At 35.2% G+C, this 19,295-nt stretch overlaps 3 protein-coding genes across 3 annotated transcripts; all 3 read right to left on the bottom strand.

The window, feature by feature from the left end:
• Positions 1-54: 54 nt before the first annotated feature.
• LOC141678076 (protein FAR1-RELATED SEQUENCE 7-like) lies at positions 55-6,010 on the bottom strand. The gene is made up of 3 exons (XM_074484299.1): positions 5,691-6,010; positions 1,155-3,486; positions 55-329 (listed from the first exon to the last, which is right to left on the bottom strand). The coding sequence occupies exon 2, from the start codon at positions 3,476-3,478 to the stop codon at positions 1,166-1,168; it is 2,313 nt and encodes a 770-aa protein (XP_074340400.1). The 5' UTR covers positions 3,479-3,486; positions 5,691-6,010; the 3' UTR covers positions 55-329; positions 1,155-1,165.
• A 939-nt stretch (positions 6,011-6,949) lies between these two features.
• LOC141677359 (protein FAR1-RELATED SEQUENCE 7-like) lies at positions 6,950-13,050 on the bottom strand. Its single transcript, XM_074483252.1, has 3 exons — positions 12,737-13,050; positions 7,697-10,032; positions 6,950-7,318 (listed from the first exon to the last, which is right to left on the bottom strand). Exon 2 carries the CDS (start codon positions 10,022-10,024, stop codon positions 7,709-7,711), a length of 2,316 nt encoding a protein of 771 aa, XP_074339353.1. The 5' UTR covers positions 10,025-10,032; positions 12,737-13,050; the 3' UTR covers positions 6,950-7,318; positions 7,697-7,708.
• Positions 13,051-13,317: 267 nt separating this feature from the next.
• Positions 13,318-18,754, bottom strand: LOC141677437 (protein ABCI12, chloroplastic). The gene is made up of 7 exons (XM_074483370.1): positions 18,280-18,754; positions 17,524-17,640; positions 17,104-17,340; positions 16,325-16,489; positions 16,078-16,153; positions 14,103-14,167; positions 13,318-13,830 (listed from the first exon to the last, which is right to left on the bottom strand). The coding sequence occupies exons 1-7, from the start codon at positions 18,577-18,579 to the stop codon at positions 13,681-13,683; spliced, it is 1,110 nt and encodes a 369-aa protein (XP_074339471.1). The 5' UTR covers positions 18,580-18,754; the 3' UTR covers positions 13,318-13,680.
• Positions 18,755-19,295: the final 541 nt, after the last annotated feature.

The raw sequence follows: 19,295 nt of genomic DNA, 5'->3' as shown, positions 1-19,295 counted from the left end.
TCAAGCTTCCGAAAACTCCCCCGAGGATATGAAACAGAAACATTTCTATCAAGGTAAAAGAAATTAAACTTCCACATATCATTCATACGCTCAAACCATTGCAATTAGAATTTAACAAAACATGAAAATGCTATGTCAATTCCGATGTGAACCAGAAGTAATAAGACGTCGGTTTAAAGTTTAAGATAAACATCTCCGAAAGCAATTGTCTGCTCTTCAGTTTTGACATCAAAAGTATATCGCTCTTTACCAATCAGATGCTAAGGCTTCTTGAGCAGTCCCCCAAAATATCAATATGTGATCCAAATTAACCTTCCAAATAAGGATTCCTGGCAGCAATAAAAGTAAGAAACATGTAAAAATTCAACTGATGCCAGTCAGGAGAACAGAGCAGATAATAAAGTATAAATGGCAAGGTGATAAATCTACATTAAATTATAGTAAAAATTCACAGGCTTGACATAATACCCAAATATATGCAAATTCAGTGATCATTTTCATTACTCCCTTCCAAATCTATGTTCATGATTTGTTCCAGAATACATGACCGAGATACAAAAAGTAAAAATTGGATTTTTGGAAGTTGACATTGACCTAGACACTTCAGTAGTTTTAGACGTGAACATAACATTCTAACACTAACTCCATGTATTACCAATTATCTTTCTAAAATGGGTCAATACTATTTCATTTAATTTTTCGATGACAGTTTTCATTCCACCACACTAAATATAAGATAACCAAGTGGAATTGAGCAGAAAAAAGACACAAAAGGTATCACAATTCATGAGTGCAGGTCGGGAAAACTTTCAGAACCAAGTAGTACTTCATGTTTAACTATTTAATAGTTCTGCCTTTACAGCCCTAATTAAAGGAATATTCACTGATCTTGAATCACAGATAGTATCTTCTACATTCAGCAATTAACTTTTGTTGGCATAAAATTTTAATTCATAATGGAGGCAAACAGCTGATGCAAGAAAGAGGATGACAAATGCAATTCAATTTTTTTAATACTTGAATTAAGAATAAGAATTAAAGTTTCAACTCAGACTCAATAAGGCATAAGCAACACCGAATTACAAAGAGGGATGAACAAAACTCTATAGCAAAAGAACAGAAAAGCTAAAATACAAAGCAATGATGTGCCTCACCTTAGTTCGTATTAGCTTTGCCAACATAGATTTCTTCTTCCGTCTTGCATGATCTCAAATGCTAGTTTGTACCTTTCAAGCGATGTTACCCCTGCCTCAATATAGTTGGCAGCTTCTTCTCTTAAACTCCACAACATCAAGGCCTTGAAATCTTGACCGCCTCCAGAATCAGTATCCCTGAGGATACCATACTTTGCATTCTTCGTCCACCGATGTAAAATGTATCGAGAGGGAAGTTCTCTAACATTCATTATCTGAAATACCTTCAATGCATGTCTACAGAGAATACCTTCACATTCAAACATCTTACAGCTACAACTAATATTGAGATTAGAAGCATTGACAGCAACAGTGTTCCTCTCATCTCCATTGCCACACTTCTGCACCATATATCTACTAATAACACCTTCCATATTTAATTTAATTCCGACATAACCATAGCATTCCAAGAGTTCTTTCTGAAAGACTTTAAACATTGTAAGTGTATAAAGCCTTCGACATTGTTCCTCAATGGGGTCTTTAGTGTGCAGGGCTGCTTGTATGTTGAACGAATTAAAATCCTCTTTTCTTTCTTCCTCGCGACGTTGCTCAAGACCTTTTTCATATCGTAAAAGGAATTCATTAATAGGTGTCTGGGCAGTCAGAAGTGTACCAAAATAAGGCTTCATGCCTCCATCCACAAGGATGCCTGCAAAAAATGTGCCCCTTAAATGAAAAGAAACCCAACTTTTGCGCATTCTATACATTTCCTTTAGCCAAGCATTCTCTTTCAGGTTATATTTTGTGATAAGCCTATTCCAAGCAGAATCAAATTCATTTCCTGTCTGACACTGTGAAACACATGTTTCATATTCATATTTGAAGTCGTTATCCATTGAAAGTAGTGCACCTAAATTCTCCTGCTCCTTCACCATAAGTTGTGCTGCAGAAAAACGATGATGAGTACCTGGAAACACATGTGCAATTGTATGTTGAATGGCCTTGTCTTGATCAGCTACTATTGACAACGGATATCGCCCTGCCATAGCTTTAAGGTATGACTGAAACACCCAAGTAAAGGACTCCTCTGATTCATCAGCAACTAAAGCACACCCCAGAAGAACTGGTTGTCCGTGATGATTAACCCCAACAAAAGAAGCAAATGGCACAGTGTAACTGAATCTCCTATATGTTGTATCAAAAAAGACCGCATCCCCGAACTGAGAGCAAGAAAATCTAGACCGGCCATCAGCCCAAAACACATTCATGCATTTACCATCAACCGCTTCAATAGCATAGAAGAATCCTATATCTTCTGCTTGCCGAGATTGAAAATACTCTAAAAGCAAACCATACCAATCACTTCCTATGTTACTTTCTCGTCCTCTCTTGGCAAGGCTGAAACCTCCATTAGATTCAACTAAATCCAAATTTTCCAACTCGCCCATAACTTCTTCCTTAAATACCTTTGCAGCACCAGCTCTTCTTCTGGTAGCATCTGGTGTATAATTTGTTTCATGATTGTGCTCTAAAAGAAGACGGTCAACCACCCACAGTCCTGATTCTTGTCTTTGTATTCTCATGAATGCAGAGCAGCCTACTCTTGAAGGATGCTGATGCCCTTCTTTTGAGCACACAAATCTACGCGATGTAATAGAGCCGTCATTTTTTGAGCGAAATAACTGCCCAATACGAACTCTAAACCCGACACTAGCAGCATATGCATTGTAGAACTGGTAAGCTTCATCAGCTGTAACAAATTCAAGACCTTTGTAAGGTTCTTCGCCAAACCCTGCAGTAGTCTCTCCATCCACTTCCTCCCTTTTAAGACGTTTCAGATCTATCAAACTAGGGAGATTATCTGACTCATGTGATCTTATTCCAGTTCTTGTGGACACAGGTTCTGCTCTTGAAGCTGGTAGAGGCTTCCTTTGTGTTTGTGGTGGACAAATTTGACCCGGAAGTTCAAGCTCGTGATTATGTTCTGCGTGAATATTTGCAATTGCCCACTTCCCGTTGTCATTTTTCTGTACTCTAACGAATGCTGGACAACCCGTTCTTGCATTTGTCTGGAAACCCTCCTTAGAACAAACAAATCTTCGAGAAATAACTGACCCATCAGTCCTCGATCGATACAGCTGGCCAACCCTAATCCTAAATCCTGCCTGCATTGCATATAAACTGTAAAACTCCTGTGCATCTTCTGCAGAGTCAAACTCTAACCCTACATATATTTCAACGTTGGACTCTCCCTCATTCTCTCTCTGTCCATCAAAATTTATAAGCTCCAGTCCATTTTGTTTTGATTTTACAGTCATAGCGTTTGTGAACTCTTGTCTATTCATATCAGTGGCTGACAAGAGTGAGATAAACGAACAGCGTGTTAGGGAAATATAAAAGACTTCCAGATTCCATTTTAGCATAAATGACATTTTTCAACATTTACACAAACAAAGGCAATGATTTTAAGAAAGGATAATATGATAAGCAATGAATAAACTTCAGGGTGATGAAGAGTATTTAAACTTCTACCCGCTCCTGTAATATTCTCGAGGCTATAATAATGTACAATATCGAATACACCTAAATATATCTCATAAAAAATAACTAATTGGATTACATATAGAGTAGATATACCTGGTGAACTGTTGACTTACGCTTACGCTTTTGCATATTTGTAAAGTTCTTCAAATTTGTTTATTTGACAATATAAGTAGATAAACAGCATGTAATCTTACCTCTGCTTTTAATAAATACTCTTGTTAAGCATAACTTGCAATGAAAATATTATGAAAAAATAATGGCAACTCCATGTCCATCAATCTTACTTGAAAGAGCTGAAACAAGCTATTCTAATATTCCCACCAGGTCATATATAAGACAAACCAAGAAAAGCTATTAATCTATTCATTATCAAATTAACAGTGTCATTTTAGAGAGGAACAAGAAGATGCTCTACACAAAATAGCATTTGCATAAAACAAGACAGTAGAGACTAGGAAAATCATTTTTCTAGAATATACACACCCATATATATATATATATAGTTAATTTGGTATCTTATTTTTTTCCCCAATTTCCTTGTGCGCATATTTTCCTTTTTATTAGTTTAAAATTTGTTATTTTACTGTAGTAATTTTTTATTTTTCCATATCCATTATCTGTTGGAGTTTTAATTTTTATATTTTCTTTTGTTAATTTTAGAAAATAAATATTCCATAATTTTACCATGTAAACTTCAATTCCAATATACCACACCAAAGGGCATGGATTATATCTAAGATATATTTTACATCATTATAAGCATGATATAAAACTATGCTTGAGATGTACAAGTGGAACTTAATTGCTAAAAATTGGAACTTCTATGTTGATTTTCTACTATCTGTTTATGTTATTGTGCCACAATACTGGCTCCGCTGCTACATATAGCACCACTAGTTGATGCATATATCACAGTATCCTCCTGTCACTTGTAAAGAGTTCTGAAAGTATAGTTGCAAGTACTAAAGTAACAGATCATGGTAAGAATTAGGTTTTAGTATATCACTCTATTTAGTTGAATAATTACTACAACAAGCTGCTTAGTAGTTCAGCATTAAAAAACTTACAGTACTGACTACTATAACAACTCTATGAAGACAAGTTTTGATGTGCTCCTAATTTAACCTTACCGAGAATAACAAAATACAAAATCAATACTGCTAAGTTCATGTCCGATTTAAACACTCATGCGATAAACTAAATAATTTGATTACATGATGAAGAGCTGAAGCCATTTGATGTTTATAGAAAAATACCAGTAAAAGATAGGGCCGCCATTTTAATTAAATTAATAAATAGAAAAGGAAAGTTCATGCAACAACTTATCAATCTTTCTTCATTAGAACTATATTTTTGTTACTTTATCATAAGCCACATTTTAGAAAAATTCATTGCAGAGGTGAATAGGAGATCACACTATTTATCACAAATTCATTTTAGCATTGAAGTAATTAATCAACACCTTTCCTAATTCCAAATTTGCGACATTTCCTAAAAAACCACAAGTTTCTAAAATCTCACCTTAGCTGTGAACATAATTAAAACACATCACGGAGATGCGTAAATTTCTAAAATTACCCCTAAAATACAAATTGAAGCAAATTACAGCCAATGTCAATAAAAATTACAAGTAAACGCATCAATTCAAAACTTGACAAATAATAAACGTAGAAAGGCATCTTCAACCTTGAACTAAGTAAAATTACATACTCAGTACCTCCACCAAGAACAATTCAACATCTACTAAATACCTAAACTAACAAAACCACATAAAACGAAGCAAATTGCAGCTAACGAAACTCAATTAACGCGTTTCTCCGCGTCTATCCATCAAGATTTCACACAAACACAATGATCGAAACAATTCCAAACACAAACAATCACAAAAACACCTAAACATCACAAATCACAGCTCAATTCCCAAAAAAACCTCAACCATATCAATCAAACACCACAACACACAATAAATCGATATCGTAAAAGCCAAAAGAGAGAGGAATGGAGCGAGATTACCTTGACATAACGCAGAAGAAGCTCAATTAGGGTTTGAAATCGACCAAATCAAACATCGAGAGAGTGAAATCTCATGCAAATCAGTTACAAAAAGATCAAAATTGGCGGGAAGGGATTGAAGTGTGTGTTTTAGTGTGTGTAAATTAGGGTTTTGATCGGAGAAGGATGAAATGAATTGATTGGAAGGAGAGAGATATAGATACAAAATAGATATAAAAAAAATTATATTGGTACGCAAGCAATATGTTGAATATCGACTTGTTAAAAAAAGAAAAAGACTCTTTTTTTATATATATATATTTCATTCTCACCTCATCAGTCGTCGCAGCGAGTACGGATTTAATTTACGAGCTTCGGCGGTTACCATTCCGAGATATATATATATATATATATATATATATATTTAGGGATCCGATATATATATTTTAAGTTATATTTTACTTGCAGAACATATATGCACTCCGAGAACTTCAATTAAAAGGTGAACTTCATAGAGCTTTACTCTATTTACTCTATTTATATATTTTTTTATTTTCGAAAATGTAGATTTGATAATTTTATAAAATGCTTCTTATTTGTTTTACATTTATAAGAAAACTGAATAATAGAATTATTACTTGGTTAAGAGTTTTGGTAATGTTTTCTTTAATTAATTCCATTATAATGTGTGGAGATGCTAAAATTGAAAATTTACAAGATTTTATTTTATCAGGAAAATCACAAGATTTAAAAAAATTAAACAAATTGAATATGAGAAATAAGATATTTATTTGGTTAATATTATTGTAATTCTCTAAAAATTAACCGAAAATACACAGCTTCCACTAAAATACAAGATAGATCCTCTCATATTTACCGGTTTACATCCGCAATTGTAAATTGCAGGGATATCTCACATTTGATTTCGGTAAGGTTTTTGTCTTCAAGTTTTAAAAACTCTGCCGATCATTTTATCAATCAGATAAACTTAAAGATGTATAATTGGAGTTCTCATCTTCCGTTCTTATAATAATACAAATGTTTAAAGATCAGATTATAAGAACTGTTTATACCATAATATGAACTGATATGAAAAAAATGAGTCTGCTACTGCACCTTCAAATTATTACTTTGCTACTATAGAATTTTAATTTATTTTGAAAGTTTTTATCTAGCTCCTTCAGCTTCTTACTGTTTGTGGCATGTGAGTGTTTAGTTGGGGATTGTCTGCTTTCAACTGTTAATCCAAAAGCCGGGAGAACTACGACATATTACAATGGTAGATAAGGGGGACTAGAAAGCCATACATACAGATCCTTCCATAACCCTCGGTGGAAAGGGCAATGCCGCAAAACAAGAGACTGGCTTACACTTACACCAAGTCATTCAGTTAACCATGTCTTATGCTAGCAAGTTCAAAATTCCCAAAAAAAAAAAAAACTAAAACAAAAACTAAAATCAAAAATAGTAACTAAAGATAAAATAAAACACCGAGATAGTAGTCTTCACTTCCATTTCGATGACATCAAGGCTTCCATCAAAACAAGGTATCTGTTTCTGGTAGAGTCTGAGGCTGCCCCTCCTTGAACAGTCTTCAACATTACAAGCTGAGATACAGGCCATGTTCCACGAACAACATGTCTGGCTGCCTAGACAGAGGAAAGAAGTATTGAACAATAAAATTATTTTGCAGAGAGAAAACTATTGGGAGGAGCATGCTCAGACGAAAATATAATTTATGTACTCCAACGATACTCAGAATATGTAATGTTGAAACCTACACTATCACATATGTCAAGTTGAAACCCTACACTATCACACACTCCATCAAACACTATTACCAGCGAAGTCTACACTAACTATTTTGAATTATTTAAATTAGTTACTTTCTGTAGAACGCAAGGAAACAAAGAAATAATTACACGAGGGGTTGTCAAAACATTCATGATTCAGGATAAAGCTAGATTATCGAAACAAAATGATCGACAGTAGAGTTGACAGAAGAAAGAAGTGATGGAGTGTCGTACCTGAGTTCCCAATTAGTTTTGCCAACAAAGATTTCTTCTACCCTCCTGCATGATCTCAAATGCTAGTTTGTACCTTTCAAGGGATACTGCCCCTGCATCAATGTAGTCACAAGCTTCTTTTCTTAGACTCCACAGCATCAAGGCCTTATAATCTTGCGAGCCACCCCCGGAATCAATATCCCGCAAGACACCGTATTTGGCATTTTTGGTCCAACGATGTAAAACATAGCGTGATGGAAGTTCTTTCACATTCATTATCTGAAATACCTTCAGTGCATGTCTACAAAGCACACCTTCAGATTCAAACATCTTACAACTGCAGCTAATGTTTAGATTGGAAGCATTGAAGGCGACGGTGTTCTTCTCATCTCCGTCGCCACATTTCTGCACCATAAATCTACTAATAGCTCCCTCCACATTTACCTTCATTCCAACATAACCATAACACTCCAAAAGTTCTTTCTGAAACACTTTAAACGTTCCGAGCGTGTAAAGTCTCCGGCATTGTTCCTCAATGGGGTCTTTCGTGTGAAGGACTGCTGGTATGTTATATGAATTGAAGTCTTCCTTTTTTTCTTCTTCTCGGCGTTGCTCAAGACCTTTCTCATATCGTATGATAAACTCATTTAGGGGTGTTTGGGTAGTCAAAAGTGTAGTAAAATAAGTCTTCATACTTCCATCCACAGGGATGTTTGCAAAAAAAGCGCCCTTTAAATATAAAGGTACCCAACTTTTTCGCATTCTGTACATTTCCTTCAACCAACCATTCTCCTTCAAATTGTATTTAGTGATAAGCATATTCCATTTTGAATCAAATTCATTCGGCGTCCGACTCAGTGAAATGCAAGTCTCATATTCATACTTAAACTCAGGATCGATGGAAAGTAGTGCGCCTAAATTCTCGTGTTGCTTTGCGATTATTTGCCATGTAGAAAAGCGATGATGAGTTGCAGGAAAAACTTGTGCAATTGAATGTAGGATGGCTCTGTCTTGATCTGCTGTTATCGACAGTGGATAACGTCCTGACATAGCTTTAAGCCATGTCTGGAAAACCCAAGTAAAAGACTCCTCTGATTCATCAGCAATTAAAGCACAACCTAGAAGCACCAGTTGTCTGTGATGATTGATCCCGAAAAAAGAAGCAAATGGCACAGTATAGCTGCATCTCCTGTATGTTGTATCAAACACAATCGCATCTCCAAATTGAGAGCAAGAAAATCTAGACAGTCCATCAGCCCAGAACGCATTCCTGAATTTGCCATCAACTGTTTCCACTGCGAAGAAGAATCCTGTGTCCTCTGCTTGCCGAGCCTGAAAATACTCTAAAAGCACATCGTACCAATCACTTCCAACATTACTGCCCCGTCCTTTTTTAACAAGGCTGAAAGCTCCATTTGTTTCAACTAAATCCAAGTTCTCCAACTCACTCATTGTTTCCTCCTTATAAACCTTTGGGGTTGCAGATATTCTTCTACTAGAATCTGTTGGAGAGTCAAGTTCATGATTGTGTTCTTTATGAAGACGATCAACAACCCATTGTCCTGATTCTTGTCTTTGTATTCTCATAAATGCGGAGCAACCTACTCTTGTTGGGTGCTGACGCCCTTCTCTTGAGCATACAAATCTTCGAGACGTAATTGAACCATCATTCTTTGACCGGAATAACTGACCAATACGAATCTTAAAGCCCACGCTAGCAGCATATGCATTGTAAAATTTGTAAGCTTCATTGGCGGACTGAAATTCCAGACCTTTTTGTGGTTCACCGACAAATCCTAATTTAGTTTCTCCTTCTTCTTCCTCTCTTTTCAAACGTTTAAGATCAATTACACCAGACGGACCATCTTCCTCAAATGATCTGATTCCAGTTCTGGAGGACATTGGCGCTGCTCTTGGAGCTGGAAAAGTTTTCCTTTGTATACGAGCTGGACGAATTTGACCAGGAAGTTCAAGCTCATGATTATGTTCCTTCTTGATGTTTGCAATAATCCACTTCCCAGAGTCATTTTTCTGTACCCTGATGAAAGCTGGACAACCAGTTCTTGCATTCGTCTGAAACCCCTCCTTTGAACAAACAAATCTACGAGAAACGACTGACCCATCAGTCCTGGATCGATATAGCTGACCAATTCTTATTTTAAATCCTGACTGTGTTGCATAAATATTATAGAACTCCTGTGCATCTTCTGCTGAGTCAAACTCTAAACCCACGTATGGTTCAACTTTCGACTCTCCTTCCTCCTCTCTGTGTCCATTGCTTTTAAAGAAACCCAGCTCAGTCTGTTTTGCTGTTAAAGTCATGGCATTTGCTAAATCTTCCCTATTCATATCAGTATCTGAGCAATGAAAAGCAAGAAAGTAAGGGAGAGGAGAAACAACTATCAAGCAAGTATACCAAGATGATCACCAGAACTTTTGTTTCCACTTGTCTCTATTAGATGTATTGCAAGTACAAGATAATTATAACCAGGCAGGAAAAATAAAAATAAATAAAATTTTGGAAATTAAGAAATCGTAATTGTGTACATTAATAATAAGCTAAACAGCAAATGACGCAGAAAGGGGCAAAGGTAATATGTGCGATGATGATCCATTAATCCTACAAATAATCAGTAAACCTTGTCATTTTACAGAAAATCCAACGTAAGTGCTTCTTACCACATTTAAAATACACCTCAATACATACATGCAGCACATACAGAAATTCCCACTGAGCATAAATTAATATAAAAGGCAAGGCCCTATGACCAATTACTTTAGCTTTTAAAGCAGTAAACTTGATGGATTATAATGTACATATAATATTTTAATCAAGAGCTTTGAGCATGATACTGTGACACAATAAGAACGAAAACAACTTGTGTTCATTTTAAAACCTGTGCCATGAGAATACTTTGCAATAATGTATCTTGACTTCTTTCTCAAAATTTGATTCTTGATAAAAGTTTGATGAATTGTTTTCGCATAGTCTCACAATCACCAAACTTTCGTCAGAGGCTTGCAAACTTTCAAAAGTCTGCATGACTACAATACACGTAAATCAAGAAAGAGTATTATCATAGTTAAATTACACTAAGAGGACTCACATGCTCTCGAAAGTATTTAATTATGATTCCAAATTGACCCTACAAACATGACAAGAAAACATTTGTCTATAGGGTTTGTTTCACACTAACATAATCAAATTCTCAAATAACTATAAATACAGATATGACTAAACGAAACAAAACAAAACTGTTACAATCACCACATGCCCCCGATTGATATCTGAATGTCGACCTAGGTAGGGTTACTATCAGCGTCTTAACAATTAAAATTATGTAGCATCAAAACATGATTTCCTAGAAAAGGCAATTATATTCATTATTAATCATGTGAGATAGTCGTCGCATAATGAAACTGTATCACCAGGTAATAACGAACATATATCACGGTAAATGGATAACATTAAAATAAAATGTCTTTTAAAATTCATAGATTTATTAAAACAACTCAGAACATAGAAACAGACCATGTTGCCCTCCTACTGGTTGGCACAATACCCTGCTTTCGTTAAGTTTTTCAATGATTTTACTTGTTTAGCAACCTAATATCACGCAGACATATGAAATAGACAAAAGCGGAGATTCCTTTAGCATCTGTGTGGAATGTGGCAGAGAAGCTTACCTTAGATGAAATAATATAATTATTAGGCCATATTCAAGCTTAAGGCTACATTTTACCATATCTAACCAACTAAATGAAAACAAAAAAAGGTGAATAAGAAATCCTAATGAAAAAACATTAATTGTATGTCTCACGTCTCACGTAAGCTACTCGCCGTAAGCTACACGCCGGAAACAATATAAGTTTAAACTTTGTATTTCTTAGAAGAGGTTAGCATGCCACTTCAGTCAATGATGATCGCATGATCCTCGTAAACAATATTCTCCAACTCTTGCGAATAGTATAATAAAGTAATAAACCAAACATATCCAGTTTAGTTTAGCAGGAATCTGACCAAAAAGCTCTAATGTGTCATTCAAAATTCGTTAAGTAATTAAAGGGCTAGATGATAGCTCGCAGACTCGCAGTGGGTTTTACGTAACTCGTTACATTTAAATAATCAGAATTAGGCCCCCAAAGTTCTGTAAGTTCCAATAAAAATAACTGAATCAACATTCATAGATTCATAAGGAAACTAACTACCTATTTCAGTTAATCATAATGTTTAAGGACCTAATTTTATTCATAACAACATAGAGCTGATTTAAAATAATCTAATATAACTAAAGCTATTTTTTCCACTTCGCCAGAAATGTAAAAGAGAACACTAATTGAGCATTCAGAATTCACTCAGTCACATACACACACATTAAATAAAAAATAGCCCTCCTATATGACAAACAGATAGCACCAGGGAAGGAAAGAATCACGCCTGCCCTAACTCAACCATACGAAATTAACATCGCAAGAAAGACAAGGCGATCCACATCATCAGACGAAAAATAACCTGGAAAGTGAGTTTCATACATAATCTGTACAAACCTTGACATACCACCTTTAGCCCAAATGATCCAACCATATCAATTCACAAACAAAAACACGTAGAAGGCACAGCAAAACCGCAACTTTACAAAAACCGCAAACACAATTCACACCAACTCCACCTAATTTACTTGGAACATATTGATGAAAACTTCCAAATAAAATTCATACATAATCACCCATAATGTAAGCTAAACAAAACCCATTTTGGTAAAATCATAAATTTCATAACTTTATCAATAAAACACATAAATTACACAATTCACACATCCACATCCAACAAAAACCACATACACACACATGCACAAACAGAAGTTATACAGTAGTATTTTACTTACAAAAGACTAATCAATAAAAAAGATGCAATTAAATGAAGCTACAAACAAACTCACTTTGTAAAAACCATAAATTTCACAACTTTAATCAAGAAAACAAATATAAACACATGCATACACTAAATAAGAGAATTATTTGCACTACGAACAAAAAGGGGTTTTAGGGTTTTGATTATACCTTCACATAGAAACTCAATTAGGGTTTATTCCAGCGCTGAATTACACCCCTAACAGAAATGGGTGTAATTGTAAATGCAAAACACAGAAAATCAAGACGATTTTGGCGGGAGAAAATTAGGGGAGATTAACAGAAGCATGGATGATTTTGATCGGAGTGGGGGTGTGAAACAAATGATTTGATTGATTGTAGATTTGGAAATCAGCTCCACTCTCTCCTCTCTCCCTCTCTCTCTCTCGATAGAGATATATAACGTAATATTTTGTATATATAATATTGGATAGAGAGAAGTAGATATGGACTGTGTACGTGTATCACTATTCTGTATCTATATCACATTATCGATATTTATGAATTATTTTCATGTATGTATAGGTTAGGAAATAACAGTCACCCCTTCATTTAATAAGTTAAAAAAAAGGTCAAGATAATTATATTATATTTTTATTTTTTTCGTTAATCTGAGATTAAAATGAAATTATTTGGGTTTACTCCTTTTTTTTTAATTAATTTCATGTTATATTCTATTTTTGTGCAAAAAAAGGATATAGTAATTTTTTAAATATGTAATTCTAAAGGTATAGCTAATGAATGTAATCGCCACTTTTGTGATATAGGAAGAAGAATAATCATGCTTACATGGAAATAAACAAGGAAACACAGTCCACCATAACAACAATCAAGTAATTACATTTAAGTATCACAACTTGTGATTCATAGCCTACTAGACATCAGATGTACTCTTCATCTAAACATTTCACAAAAATGGCTGGTAATAATAGTTACATCTCCAGAATCTGCTCTCCATGGTCCATGGTGCCATATGAACAGTTCTCCGAGTAAATTTATAAAGCCGGAGTAGAAATCTTCCCGTTTAGTACTCAAGCATCCAACTAACAGTTGGCGGTAAATACAAGGCACAGAACACTTTCTTGACCACATTTTCAGATAAAACAATCTGATACAGCGGCAGCACCAACAAGGCAGACCAGGCACAATACGGAAACAATGTTGGCCATGCTGTTTGAAGACAATGATGAGAAGTAAATGTTGTGTGTGTTGCTGTCGCCTCTAAAACCTCTAACATTCATTGCCTGCAATTATACAATTTTATATCATGAGATCAGTGGACCGCTATCAACTCAAGGACACAGTTTTTGATGGCTTTGACACGATCAGAACTGCTTCTTAGACTAGTCATGACACAGTTACTAAGAACTAAAATACAACAAGATCGATGCTTTTAACATGTCAGATCATCCAATTTTACTACAATGAGAATGGAACATATAATTGTATAATTAACGTTACACTTCCACAAATTTGACATATTATTTCATAAAGCGAGAACAAACAATAAATAAACCTGAGAAATCTGTTCTGCATGACTAAATATGTTACTGAAGATCCGCCTGATGTATGTAAAGAAAACTGCAATATTTCACAACAGACATTTTAGGAGAAACTTCAAATCAGGAAAATTACAGAAATAATAACAAATTTAGTAATCGATAGTAGTGTAGCGGCATCGTGGTTATCACGGCGCCCAGTCGAGGCTCGGCGCCTGGGTACAGTGGAATCGACAAGTCGCCCGACTAGTCTTAAAAAGTCAACAAGTCGTTCATATGCCTATTGTTAGAATATTTATACATATAATATAGGTTAACACATATCAATTTCATAGTTCAAAACAAAAGTAGTAGATAATAAGTTCAAATTGCAAATGTCAAGCATTTCTAAGGTCTAAGCAATTAAAAACATAATTAATGAGTAAAATCACTAATCAAACATAGCCATCCATCATGAAATCATCGTGAAAGTCTCCATCTCCTTGAGTGTTCTCCACGGGTGAGTCGGGTGGTAAACAATAATCATCTTCCACATCCTCATCATCAATGATTTTTGTTTTTTGTTGCAGAGGCAGAGAAGAGACCACCCACTGCACAAGAACAGAGTAACAGAGTACAAGATTTGAAGTCCAATGCAGCAAACATTTGAAGTTGGTTAATTAATACAAATATGTAAACTGATGAATTTGTAAATGATTATAATTTGAATTGATTATTAAAAAATCAGAACATAATAATATTATGTCAATTTGAGTCCAAAACTGATGAAATCAATTTAAAAATTTAGAAACCAAATACAAATTGGGTTTTTTGTGCAAGAAGTATTTAAAAATTCGACTTTTAAATAAATAAATAATAGAAATCTGTTTTTGTGTATAAATAAATAATGAAATTTAATAAAAGCAACAAAAAAGTAAAAAAAAAATAACGTTTTTTTTTAAAACTAGAAAGAAAAAAGTGTATATATACACACACCAACAAAGAGATGAGAAAGATACGAGAGAAAAGAAAGAAGAAACAAAGAAGAAAGAAGAAGAAAGAATAAGAGAGAAGAAGAGATTGACGGATTACCTGGGAAGCCGACAGATTTGTAGCCGCTTTTGAGATTCACCGCTTTTCTTTCTTTAGAAGCCCACTCTTACTTTAGAAGTTGAAATCGGGTAAGTTGAGGCTTAAAAACCCTATTTTTCAGATCCGGGCCGGGTCGGGTACCTGGTCGGGTCTGGTAAAACCATGGACGACTGACTTACCTAGGCGTTTGTCGACTTCATTTTATATAATGACCGGGCGACTAGTCTCTGACTAGTCATCGACTAGTCGTCGACTCAATAACCATGAGCGGCATAAATAAATTAAATAGGAAGACTGCATCCAGATCGAAGTGTTATTTCCAGGATAGAAAACAGACTTGGTTTCTGGGATGAAAAGTTGGAACCTAAATAGGCATGAAAATGGATAAAAGATAAGATTTAGAATATTTCCGGTTTCTGTTTCCCTCAGCTATCAGCACTTATACGAGTCTTCTTGAATATCTTTGAATAAGAGATGAAAATGTGAGTGACGTCCATGTAATGTTCTGGAGAAGGGAAGTATGACTAAATTTATGTGTGCATATATATGGAGAAGAGCAAGTCTATCTGAAAAGATGACGAGGACCGAGTAACAATTATTGGAAACTAGTAAGCAATAATGTCCTACTCCTACAATCAAGGTGGAATTTGGAGAAGGCGCAGTCCAGGGACAGGTGCGGTGCAGTGCAGTGCAGCACAGCGGCAGAGCTAGGCGGTGTATGTCATCGGTCCAGTCACAAAACACAGATTTTCCTAACAGCTGATCTTCCAAACCCAGATAACATGCTGGATAAGAGGGTTTTGTTTACCAAGAAAAGAAATTTGGCCTTTCATTTTACCATATATATTTTGTACAGACATCCCTCTTTCTATCATTAAGCATGTATGCTCCAATTAAGTGATATTTATATAGAAGACTCACCTTCAATTGTCTCTAAAGCTGTAAAATTCTCCCAGTATATCCTACGAGATACAATTCCCAGCGCAACTACACGCACCTGGAAAAATTTGATGAAAATCTGGAAATGGTAAGAATTGGCAACTTACTTTACCTATAGCAATATAAAACAATGGAAGTAAATTAAAAAAATGAGTAAGTTATATTTCAATTTGCTGATGTAACATATCATTAATGACAATGCTAACATTAACCAACCAAAAAGTCTCACCTCGTCAAAAACAAGATTAATGAACCTCAGTGAAAGTAGGAGCGTAAGGATCACCTCGGAAACTGGAACACCAATATATGCCAAAGGGCGCATATACCATTGCAGAGCAAATGCAAGTTGCTCTGGAGTTGTGGTGGAGAGACATAGGCTCGCACTTTGAAAGATCTAGCACATGAACAAATGTTGAGGAGCTCAGGCTAACTGGCAGTAGTACATATTAAGTATTCTATAGTAGGTTCTTTTTCATATCTAAATTTTAGAAAAGAAATGTATTATATTAATTAAAGAGTCTAAAGTGAGAGTGCGGCAAAAAGTATATCCTCAGAGAATCACTAAGCTAGCAACAAAATAAAATACTTTTACACTAGCTAATTTCTTTTGCTAATATCTGTCAAAAAGCCTACAAGAAGGTTCCGATAATCGAGGCCCAAAGGTGTAGGGACTAAGAGAAAACCCTATCCCTCAAAAAAATTCAACAATGTCTAGCTTCTAGACATGTTGTACATTAGCATATAACTTGAACTTGCACACTCTATATTACAGTTACATTTAATAGGATGGCACTGGAGGGACAGGCGAGACTCTTGGTAAGCAATGCAAAAATGGAATAGGATATAGAAAATGGCAACGATAACTAGAAGAGAGTTGTATTGATGAATGCGTTGAGAGTGACTTGGGAAGCTACAATATAAAAATAAGAAAGTGAAACAAAAGAAAGTTGTTCCCAGTATAGAATACAACTTTAACAATTGAAAGAATGCTACTAACAAAATACTTACGCTGAAAGTTAAAGATGCCGATGTGCTTGCCACAGACAAGCCCTTCCGTGTGAGCTGCAAAGGCCCCAATTTCATGATTATATATGAATAGCCTTCCAAAGATGCTGGAAGACTTGGTAATCCCATCATCGACGCTGGTGGGGTTCTCAATTGCACAACTGGAGGTGCCCCATCTGCACCTAGCCCCAACATTATAAATAAAATCCCAGACAGGAGCAACACTCTTCCTAATTGATCCTACACATGACATAGGATAGATAACACCCCTGCATTAGGAAATTAATCGTGTTCAACTTAGGCTATTTAAAGAAATTTACAGGCGGAGATAAAAACAATAACAAGAGTACTCTCAGGATGATGTCTACGAATCCACATCCTTCTAATATTACAATCTCGCTATGTTAAAAAGCCAATGCTTACCATCCAGACGTGCCTAGGAAGAATCAATGTAGACAATAAACTCAGGTACGCAACTAATCCAAAACGCATAAGAATACTACTCCTTGCTGGTAAAACAACTAGAACAACAAGCCATGCCTGCACAATCAAGTCACTTGTAAGTTTTAAATTTGAATTCATTAAGAACAGAATTTAAAAAGTACATCTTTCTTTTATGTAGCTTGTCGCCCGATCATTGGAGAATGCCTCCCCCCAAACAATCATGTTTATATTTTACTTTTATAATATAAATTTGAATTTTGTACAAACTTAAAATACATATAAAGAGTCCATAAAGCTATCCCTGCATCCTCAATTTTTTAATCGTTCATATATACATAAAGCATAAAAAAATCTTAATAGCCACTGGCCACATTTGCTTTTTGTCCACAAGGAGTCCAATTTAAATTGGTTGCAACAAAGTAAAAATACATAATTTTTCATCCACTTAAACCAATTCCAACATCCATCATTTAAAACATAAACCGGTCCAGCATTATCCTTACCGACCAAAATTTAACTTAATATAAGAGAGATAAAAGTCCTAAAACCGGAAATAACCCAACACAACTTAATTAGTCCAATTACTCCAATACAACTCGTTCAATAAACTTCATTCATTTACGAAAACTAAAAACTACTACTCTTACTACTCTCACAATAAACTGAATTCTACGAATAAACAACCACATTCCGACATATAAACAAGAAAAACCCATAAAACTTCAGTAAAATTACCAATTTGATTCTGGGGTCCACAGTATGCAAGAATGTAGTTGGGGAAGAAATGAACTGACAAATAGGACTGGACGTCGCTTCCGATATCGATTTCAACACCTTCTCCGCAGAAAACAAGTTCTTGGGCAGCCATTTTTCCCAATTTCTTGGAGGCCCAGCATCATCAATTGTTGCAGAACAAGTGAATTTGGGTTTTAGGGTTTTGAATTGAATTGGGTGTCTTTTGAAAAGGGGAGTGTAGGATTGGCGGGAAGAGATAGTGACAGTTGGGAGAGTGGATACAACTCCGCAACTGTACATTTGGGTGAACTTTTAGAAGACAACTACACCAAGTGTGTTTGCGGAGGGAGGAAATAGTTGTAGTATGTGCAAACCGCGAACGATGAAACAATTTCAGTTACTGGAGTTTGGAGCTTAGGGTAGGGACTGGCATTTACTCCGGGCCCACCGATTCCGACCCGATTCTCGCGTTAAATGGACCGGGGTTTCCGGAATGATTTTGCCGAAAACTAAAAATATCTAGTATATCCCGTTTTCGCAAGGTTTGGGAGGATAAAATATACGCGGCCTTTCTATCATTCATAAGAATGAAGAGTCTATTTTCCGAAAGACCCCCGACTTGTGCATGTATGTACAAGATATATAAAAAGTGTAAAAATTTTAACTGAAAAATAAAATTTGATAACATAATTTTATATATTTAAGTCGATACAAATATGAGCCTATAATATTATTCACATGGGGTTTAACTAATTCAAATACTTGGACATACATAATTATCATGGGAAAAAGATAATTGCTTCGAAGATTGAAAAATAAATAATATTAAAAATATAATGAAAAACATTAAACAATAACAAATGTGATCACAACAAATAGAAGTGACGGATGTCTAAAAATGATAAATCAAGTTATTATCTCTTCTACAATACAATCTATAATGGAGTCGTAACAAATCAGCTAGCTCTCTAAGCAGTTAAGGTGGATATATAATGAAGAATCAGATCGATATGGTA

Source organism: Apium graveolens, chromosome 8 (assembly GCF_009905375.1).
Source record: "Apium graveolens cultivar Ventura chromosome 8, ASM990537v1, whole genome shotgun sequence".
Classification (NCBI taxonomy): Eukaryota; Viridiplantae; Streptophyta; class Magnoliopsida; order Apiales; family Apiaceae; genus Apium; species Apium graveolens.
This window is presented reverse-complemented; position numbering and strand designations above follow the sequence as displayed.